At 36.7% G+C, this 10,478-nt stretch overlaps 1 protein-coding gene across 3 annotated transcripts in view; it reads left to right on the forward strand.

Moving 5' to 3' along the window:
- The window catches only part of LOC118274709 (potassium channel subfamily K member 15), a 52,254-nt gene extending 41,998 nt beyond the window's left edge, over positions 1 to 10,256 (forward strand). For all 3 annotated transcript variants that reach the window (XM_035592378.2, XM_035592377.2, XM_035592380.2), the window contains exons 7-11: positions 1,851 to 1,978; positions 5,889 to 6,083; positions 8,161 to 8,250; positions 8,703 to 8,832; positions 10,103 to 10,256. In XM_035592378.2, coding sequence (XP_035448271.1) covers positions 1,851 to 1,978; positions 5,889 to 6,083; positions 8,161 to 8,250; positions 8,703 to 8,832; positions 10,103 to 10,171 — 612 coding nt within the window. In that variant the 3' untranslated portion in view covers positions 10,172 to 10,256. The remainder of the gene's footprint in view (positions 1 to 1,850; positions 1,979 to 5,888; positions 6,084 to 8,160; positions 8,251 to 8,702; positions 8,833 to 10,102) is intronic.
- Positions 10,257 to 10,478: the final 222 nt, after the last annotated feature.

The following is a 10,478-nucleotide window of genomic DNA, read 5'->3' on the forward strand; positions in this document are numbered from 1 at the left end:
GAATAAGGGAGAGAAGAAAATGCAATCTAGAATCTGTCTTGAATATTCCTTGAGATATTTTAGATCGAGTGCCACTGAGATCGAGAGAATCGCTCAAATTGAAAGCGTTCGCCCAAATCAATCGCTATACGTTTGAAAAAAATATACGTTTGTCAATAACACGACACTTCTTAAAACTTGACGATAATTATATATTCAGTAACACAGATCTTTATAATAATATAATGTTTATACAACAACATAGAATTTACTAAAAGCACATCAATTTATCAGTTTCGAGACGGTTGCTCGGTCAGTGCGGTGCGTGGGCGAGTCTATTTACTATGAGTTAGACTCGCCTGTTTGACTGCACCGTGACAGATAGAAATGTTCTGTCACTAGCTGGGAAGAAAGTGTTGAACGATGTGTATACTGGTGTAAATATTTATGTGTGGATGTGGTGAAGGATCACAGACACACACACATATACATGGGATCCGTGTTTAGCTCATTTATTATATATCTGCTGTGGTACTGAAGAAGTAAAATTATTAAAGGCGACTTCTGAATATGGGTTTAATTTGATTCTTGGGTCTGGCATACCTACTAGCACTGGGTCTTCAGTTTTTGATTTTTTTGTTTTTGTTGGTAGGATATTTGTTTTACATATCAAGTACCAAGACCTGCGTGTGTTTACAAACATACAATTTCACATACACGCATGACAGCCAGACCCACAACAACAATCTGTGGATCATACAAAAATTTGTTTCGTGCGGGAATTGAATCCGCGACCAGCCAGTTGCCTAGTCTCCGCGCCAACTGTGCAGTCTTTGGATTTCATGATGTATCTTGATGCTAATTATAAATTGAGTTTTATTATTATAAACCAAAAATATCTATAGCTATTCCTTACCCAATCTTTCTGTAAAAACAAACACCAAACCAAAAATAACTGCAAATATTGTGTCATAAAACCGCGCGTACGTTAACCTCAAGTCAATCTTTGCTAATCTATATCATATCTCCTTGTCTAGTATTGTTAGCGGTTACCATGGCAACGGGCAGCGATGGACTGACCAATCAGGGAGGGCTAAAAATAGGCCTGTCAAGTGCTATGACGGTTAGGAAGCGACTAGCTAACTAATCATCACCGTTGACATTTAGATTAGAGAAGGATAAATAGATAATGAAATGACGGTAGATACCCTTGTCTCCGTTAAGTGGTTGGACACGTGTAAGAATGCCTAGTACCGTTTGTGTAGTCGGTAGTACTGTTGTTCATTATGAGCTGTGTGTTTTTTTTATATTAGCAAAGTGTTTGGAATATTCAGTATGGATATTTTATAAAGTTAATGTCAAATGGACTTAGATTCATCTTTTGTTATTGGTTTGAAACACAGTTTTAAGCCTCATCTGTTATTTTTATAAAATAATTTTGACGTGTAAAAATGCTCTTTTGTAGCCTATTTACAAAAATAAAATTATTGTTTCATAGGTCACTATCACTACAATTGACGTGTTATTGGTGTTCTTAACAAGTTTTTAAGGAGTTCCTCGAGATTTTCTTGTAACATTTTTTTGAGGGAGGAAAATCATCCAGTGTCTTCTCTCGCCTAGGGTGAGACGAAGTGTCAGACTCTTACTGATTAAAAACACCTCATTCCTATTCTTGCTCTTAGAACCGGAGTCCCGGTAATCCGTTAGGAAGTCCACAACTTCTCTGTGTGAGCTGTGGACTCGATGCGCTGATTGTGGAAATCTTTCGTAAGGAGAGATTGCCATAATCAGCACACTTGGCTGACGGCTTGGGGATTGTGGTTAAGTTCCCATAGATAATGGTTAAATTAACTTATCTTTTTATTTTGCAGTATGAGTTGAGTGAAGCGGAGAGTATAGAGCGGCCGCAGGCGTGGAGGTCGCGGTACCCAGAGTCTGACGTCACGCCGGAGTACGTGCTCCCTCCGGGGAGGTACCCGCCGCCTCGAGGGTATCCTAGGTAAGTTATAACAGACATGTAGAAATCTTTAAGATAAAGGCTAAGATTTTGAAAATAACTACACACACAATACATATCCAAAGTCAAGAACAAAATTAATTATTATGTTATCAGTACACACGTAACTGTCGAGTTCCTCGGCAAACAGTTACGTGAGTAACCCGATATCATAATAATTAATTAGAATAATTAGTATGTATCACGAAAGTTATAATAAAATTCAAGAACAAAATTAGTAAAAAGACACGGAAATAATTGTTTTTATGTGTGGAATTTACAACATAATATTGTTACAAAGCACACGTCCTATCATTGCGCCAATGGTGCAAACATAAAAAAACGTAATAATTAGTAAACGTAACTAGGCATACACATTTCATACAAATGCATACATACATAGAGGAATTGTATCCACTATACGCTACATCGCATCCATATCCTAAATCAGTCAACAATCCATAAAACATCAATACTTTTGATTTCTCCTGCATTTCAATGCAAAGCTCCAGATGCATTATATCTGCAGCAGTAATGGAGTGCATGTGCACGGCGCCGTGTTTACGATAGCCGGCTATTTGAGGACGTCACTGGCCAGTCGAGCCCAGAGACATACTATACGTGCCAATACAGAGCACTGCTGAATTTACTGGCTGTCTATCAACATAGTTTACTATCTTACAACTGGAATATCTTCTGTTGTATACTGTACTTGTGTTGTAAAGAGAGATTTGATTGTCTGTTTGTTTGTTTGTTTGTGTTAAAAAGGCTCGGAAACAGATGGTTGCATTTCGGTAAAAATTTCATCATTAGTAAGGCACTTTTTGGGGAGTAACTTTTAAATTATAGACTCGGTACTTTTTAAATATAATCACGGTTTACACATGTAAAGTCTACTAGTAGGCTGCGCGACGTCGCCACGTCAGCGCACGCTGCTTATGAGGAACGGTTCCTCTGTGACCTGAAACTAGTTTTTCTCCATTAATTAACTTGAGAAAACTATGATTTTTAGTTAATTTAGTATGTCTCACAATAGTTATTATAGGTATTTTTTATATTGATAATGTTACTGAGTTGAGGAAAATCTTCTAAATACTACTAAGCCACAAATATTGTAATTAAGTAGTTTTCTTAGGGGTATGACGGCAAACCCGCAACATTAGGGATGTTATAATCAAAAGCAATGTCCTTCCTTCCTTGTACTAACATATAACAGGGAACAAATGGAGTAACTATCTAACTTCATTCGACATACAATTCTCGTTGTATCGCTCGTGAGAAGTAGTGTAGAGATATAAACGCTATGACTTTTATATTGGACCGGTGTTGGTACTGTTGTTGCGTGTTCTTTGCTACAAGTGTCGTGTAGGGAAGTTTGTGACCGCGCTGTTTGTGAGACAAGCACGCTGTTTATTGTATTGTTGTGTTTTATTTTGTTATCATTGTCGGTTACATAGATTTCTTATATTTTTTAAAACTTTGCCCCACACTACGATTTTTTCTCGGTGTGGAAAAATAGTTTAAATGGATGCTAAAGCTGAATTATTAGTTGAACTATCTAAACAAAAAAATGGGTAAGAGCTTTAAAGTAAATTCCTGTAAATAACAGCCTAGCGTGTGAAAAGACCTGTTTAGATTCCATACTTCTTTCGTTATCATTTAATACTAGGATTGTTGAACTACGATCTCTAGCTTGCCTCATTGGTCAAGTGCCGCTGCCAGGGAAGGCGTCTTGAGTTCGATTCACGGGTCGGGCAAAGAATAAAAGGGCCTTTCCGGCAAAAAAATCAGTAGCAGTACGGAGTATGGAATTGCGCCCAGTATAAGGCAATACACTCACCCCTCACTCTATTACATGGAACTTATAACACAAATGGTGAAAAGTGGCCTACCTACCCCTAGAGGGATAAAAGGCATGACAATACAAAAAAGACTTATGATTAACAGACCAGTCCATCACTACTCACGTACCTACAAACCTGCATTACAATTATCATCACATCTGGTTCTGCGAGCTGATTCCGATTCGGAATGTAGAAGCGAACGCGCACAGATTGTACAATTTGCATGCTCATTACCGACGGTAAGCCGAACTCGCAAACTATGTTATTTCTTGCAGTTTGGCAACACTCAAAACTAAGTTAGATTAGTAAAAGTAAAGTTTCCAGTTCAATAGCTAGTGTTTGTTCACAAGTCTGGCGGTGGGAATCAAACTCCGCACAACTTGTCTAATAAAACTGGCCGCCTGCAAGTTTGTGCTGCACAATCAGTGTTTCATGCTCTCGGGACTAAAGAACCCAACTTCGCTTGTGGCCACTACTTACTGAAACCGCGCAATGAAGTTTTACAAAACAACTTTCTTATGAATAAGTGTTTGAAACGCAAAATAAAATACATCGTCTCGTCGGCTGAAGTGAGACTTAAACTTAAGTCTTATTTTGTATTCAATTTCCAAGTATCTTCGCTAAGTAAAGAAATGTGCTATTGTATGTGACAATCCGATTGACAGACGTAAGTGATTGTGTACCTAGGATTTTCCTTTTAGTATAAAGCTTAACAATAAACTCCCAAATATTCGCTATCGACTAGAACTACGGCTGCCGATGTAATACCGTGTAATCTACAGATATGGCCGGGCGACTGTCTATTGCACTCTGTAGTTAATATTAATTAATTCCTACATACGTTTGCATCGATTACACGAATAATTATTCAGCAACTGACTGCAATACTGTTTATCATAGTTGATTAAGCGCAAATTAACTTTGTCGGCAATCAATACTATGATACTATCTACTACGACTTTATTGCAAATTGTTGAATAATTTTACCCGATAAGCAATTACAAAGTTCATAATTTGCAGCGAAAATAGCATAAAAATCTTTTCCAAAGTATATAATGACGTTATCCAGTTGCCAATGTTCATTAATTTAGGTTAATTAATGGCTCCCGTATCAGCTCTTTATGCTTTTATCGCGAACAAAAAGTGTGGGAGTTTCACAGACAATCACAATCTTCCTTGGTTCGAATTAAACATAATCTTCAAAACGTTTTAAGATAAAAGCGGGGTAAAATAATAGGTACTAACGATGCTTGACAATTACGGATTCGGAAATGGTTTAACCACGTAGTATAATAATGTTTGCGTAAGACGAAATTATTGTCAAAGGAGGCGGTGTCACAGCCGCCGCCATCGCCCGCTGTAGCATTTTAAAGAATTTCTTTGAAGGCATAATGAGATAGACGTCTTTAATGAATTAGATGTCTCCCGTAATAAAGTTACAGCTGTGTGTAAGCCACTTAATTTTACAAGCTTTACGACTCGGGTTTAGTAATAAAACGTATAATTAAATGTGGCGTGTAATTAAATAAAGACTGAAAGTGCTTCGTGAAATACTCTGTTATAATTATTATATTGTAATCTGTTAGCTGAGGGGAGAAGAGGTCAATTAAATATAGAATTATGTGATTAACAACAAGTTTATAGACATTTTGAAACTATTTATATTATTGAACATGTCATTACTTATTATGAGATACGGTAGGTCTTTAATTCATGTCAGTCATTATTCAAGTGTGGTAGAGCCACACTTCGGCACGAATGGGCCGGCTCGACCGGAGTGATACCACGGCCTCACCAAAAACCGACGTTTCACGTCGTCCAATTCCCCTCTTCCGAATCTTCCCAATCCCCGATTCCTTAACAACCCTTAAATTCCTAACCCCGAAAAGGCCGGCAACGCACTTGTAACGCCTCTGGTGTTTCAAGTGTCCATGGGCGGCGGCGATAAAAACCGACGTGTTCCATAAAAAAAAATTGAAAGTTCCTAAGAAACAATAGGTAGGTACTTGTTTTATACAATCTTGTACAATCACCTAAAGTCTTACTCCTTCTTTCTTCTTTCATTGCAGGAGACCCGACTACATGCGCAGTATATCGATGCCGCAGCCGTACGACCCGCGCGGGCCCCGCGTGGACCCGCGCCGCGGGTGCTCGCTGCCCGCGCGGCCCGCGGAGAGTCCGCCCTCCAGCGACTTCAGCTACGTCACCTTCGATGCCCAGACCATCACCGTACCTATCAGCGTCTGTGTCACCATTATGGTCGGGTAAGTAGCAGTACTGTTCAATTAGGATAGCAATTAGTATCGCTTTCCAAACACTAAGAGATGAATAAATAATTTGGTTGAATATTACTATAGCGAAGGCATTAAACATTTAAAGTACAAGATCTTGATTAGACTACTGTATTACAACTACAGTTGAAATATTCACAGTATAAACTAGGTACTATAAAATGTATACTTTGACAAAAACTGTGTAGGCACTTCTATAATATTTTACATACTAGACACAATTTGTTACCTGCGGTCTGTAGGCTACCGAATATGTGTCTGTGTGCCGAATATTCTCTATATTCCCCGAAACCCCAGAGCGTGCCCGCGTCGAGATAAAGTAGAAACATTCTTCGCCATTCACCGTGGAAATGGCACGAGGGAACATAAAAAATAAATTAATTTCACTGTCCCAACTAGCGAGCGGGAAAAAAGAGTTAGTGTTTATTAAGCGTCCAGTTTCGTGATATTAAATGGGAGCCATATTGGAAATCCGGCTTTATTTGATAAGTTTAGTACTTATTGCTCTCATTGAGAAATTTATTTAATATTTTCTTCGTTGTATTCTAGCTGGCTAGCTATTAGAGAATTCTTCAGAAATGTTTGAAAGCTATTAAATTTTACAAAAATAGATCAAGAAGAATATTAATTTCTAGTTAGTTTCTCATTTTAGAATGGTTAAAATGAATTGTTGTGACTTTACGGTATTTCTGTTTGTTATTAAATAGCAATTAGTAATTATTCATATTTCAAGGATTTATCTCTGGGATTAATTCAATATTGTTTTGATAGGTTGAACCTTCATCAGCTAGATTTCACTCGAAATGGATTTTATTATTAATTTTAAAATGACGTTTGAGTTGGGAATTAAAAGTAAATACAATTATATTGCCATTGATATTAATTAGAAATATTTGCAAATCAATGTTTATTAATTGTTAATTACTTGAAGATATTACACCTAGCTGTCATTGATGATTTTCCTTAACTCGAGATGAATGATTTATGACAAGGTGAAGTAGAATATTGTATTCAAATTTAATAAAGATCACGTAAATTTTTCCTGGAATGTCTATAGAAAGGTGTATCGTAAGGTACATGACCTCTCAAGTCGAAGTATGTGACGCTACAAACAAAATCCGACCTTTAAGCTTTAGTTGAGAATTCATTTTCAGTTGGCTTCGAAAATAAACCTTTCGACCTCGCTTGTGACCACAGATCTAAAAGGCAGTCAAGTGTGATTCAAGAGCGTATTATTAAAACTTATATTTACCATGCAATTTGTATTGTGTGGACAACAAACTAAATCTAAACGAAACCCCGTTTTCTAAAATTGAATTATAATCAATTAAAAGTTTCATCTAAAACTTTATCTTTATCAATCTCGTCTCGCTATCGAACTAAATAAAAGTTAACGGTTTTTGAAGTTGTAAAAGGTTCAACTTTTAGTTTTTGATAGCACTTAACGTTCAATTATATTAATAAATTTAATTTACGTGATATTACTAAAATGTCGTAGTGGGCCAGAGGTTTAAGACGCTCGCTTCTCATGCTTGAGGGTGCGGGTTCGAAACCTACCAACTGCAACAATGTGACTTTTCCAGAGTTATATGTAGTTTCTAAGATTATTTAGACACCATTGACATACAGTGAAGGAAAACACTGTGAGGAAACCTGGATATATAATATCTAATTATACCTGGTGATTAATGCTTAAACCTTCTCCATTTGAGAAGAGGCGTGGTCAGCAGTGGCCATTTATAAAAAGGTCACATTGGTACTTGCGATTGGCAGCTTTCGAACGACGACATACAAAAGCCTTCACATACGTAACATTCCATTAAAATTCTAAGCAAATTTTCTTTATTTATTCATCGTCTTTGTTCACCGATTCAAATTGAAAGGTAACATATTATGTGTTACTCTTCAATCCAGACTATGTACTACGGATTTCGATTGATTATCTGTAGAATGTAGACTGTAGACAATAGTTCGACATTTGTAGGTCGTAGGGCCCTTGTTGAGAGCTAGACTAATGAGTCAGCAATTAATTTGGTCCTAATGTTCACAGGTACATAATGTTCGGGTCCATGATCTTCGGGATGTGGGAGAAGTGGGACCAGCTCGATGGAGCCTACTTCTGCTTTATTTCACTTAGCAGGTATTATATTGCTGGCTTTATTTTAAGAATATACATATTATAGTAATTTCTTCTAGAAATTTTCAGTTTTTTCTTTTTTATTTTGTTATATTTCTTGTGTGAAAGGCGTCTTATGTAAAAATAATAAGACCTTCAGTCAATGGTAAATTAGGGTTTCCTTGGTTCCCAAATGAAGTAAACTGTTTTATATTGAGTGGTGAAAACTGAATTAGTATCAGTTCAGTAATTTTTGAGTTTTTCGCAAACAAACAAATTGATGAATTTTGTTTTTAGATTTCTGTAAATGGGCGACGACATTTAAAAAGATATACTTTCAAGTCTACATGCAGGTGACGAGTTGTCGTTCGCAATGTTCCTTTGTTTGTTACTGGATATCTTCTGGCTGATGATGATGACGATGATTATGGTAAAGGTCTCGTTGAAGGTGGACTAACATACTGTCTCCCCTACAGCATTGGTTTCGGAGACTTCGTCCCCGGCGAGCGAGTGTACACGGCTCGTATCGAGCCTTCCTTCATCATCTGCTCGCTGTACCTCATGCTCGGCATGGCGCTCGTCGCCATGTGCTTCAACCTTATGCAGGTAAGCAAACACTGCTTTTTATTTATCTTTATTTGTTTTATTGGGTGCTTTTCCATCAGATATGTGATATGCTACGTTTAACTTTCACCGATCATATTCATTGGTCCACATAGCATAGCACTGGTAGAAACGGACTCAGTTAAGCTAAGTTTTTTTTATATGGAAGGATGCGTGCTATGGATGCGTGCTATGGATGTTTGCTATAGATGGCTTTCTTACTATCGATACATCGTACAGCTACATCGCCTTTTATCAGTGGAAACGGTTTGATAGTTTCACAGCTTAGCTATTACATCTTCGTAGTATAGCTACATAGCACATCTCTAGCGGAAAAGCATCCTTAAGGTGATTATTTATCACTATTGGCGTATGATGTAGACAGTAGTTCTAACAATATGCAAAAAATGTATTTTAACAAATAAGACTGTTATAAGCGATCAATAGCTTATTTAGAAAAGACAAACTGAACTGCGACAGCGAAATTCTGCTATAATGAAATTACTTTCTCTATCTATTTTTTTAATGCCACTAAGTTCAGTTGTTATGTGGTCCTTTTAGTCGCGTAATGTTAACAAATTAAGTGTTCCACAAAACGAATTTAACATTCAAAAGTTATGTGGCAAACCAACACTTTGTTTTACACTACACTGCAGCAATAACACTCAGAATTCTCTTACTATGAGACAATTCACTCAGTTTAGTGTGTAGTCAGAACAAACAGAAAAATTCTAGAAATTTCTAGATTTTAGTCACGATGTGTCGTGTGTGTGTGGTGAATATATAAAATGTTTAACTTTTTTACTGACGTGGATATATTTGGACAGGAAGCGCGTATATCGTCCATACATTTATCATTGAATTCTTTTTATTTGATTCGGATATTCCGACGCCATGATCCCCGCAACGTGTTTTTGTAACACCAATATATCGAGTTTGGACTAAAACAATTTGTGTTGTGCCTCTAAATAAAATAACTACGCGATTTAATCAAATAGTTTTGCTAAATGCGTTTTGTGGGAGCATTTGATGTTATTTTTGTTATAAAGTTAGGAATGGTAGTTATGTAGCATTTTAAATTTAATGTACAGGTGCATTGCGCATATGACCGATGCATAAATTGTGCACGAAACATAAAATGGAATCACGTACAAACTATATTATATTGTTTGACATAACCACGTTTCCCAAGTCATGTTTATTATACTCACTATATGTTCAATTCCTATGTTAATATAATAGTCGTATAAATAAGAAATATGTACATTTGCAGGAACAAGTGATGCACTACTACGCGGGTCTCAAGCGGGCCGTGAAGCGGCTGGGCCGGTGCAAGAGATGACAAAGCCTTGTAAATATTGTACATAGACTAGTATACGAGAAAATATATCATATGTTACACTTAATAAAGACTTATTTCCTACGTTCCTGTGTGTTTTATTTATCACTGCTATGTTACTTGTGTTCTACAAGACGTTTGTATAAAATATTGAAATGTTACGTACCGTCTGAACGTGTTTTGCTTTTGTACGAAAATAAATGATAAAACTAAGTTTTTTTTCGCGACTTTTTCCATAATGTATAAAAGAAAAAGTGATAATTTGACGCGTGTCTTTTACCAGCACAATGATAATGCCATAAATTATACT

Source organism: Spodoptera frugiperda, chromosome 11 (genome assembly GCF_023101765.2).
Source record: "Spodoptera frugiperda isolate SF20-4 chromosome 11, AGI-APGP_CSIRO_Sfru_2.0, whole genome shotgun sequence".
Taxonomy (NCBI): Eukaryota; Metazoa; Arthropoda; class Insecta; order Lepidoptera; family Noctuidae; genus Spodoptera; species Spodoptera frugiperda.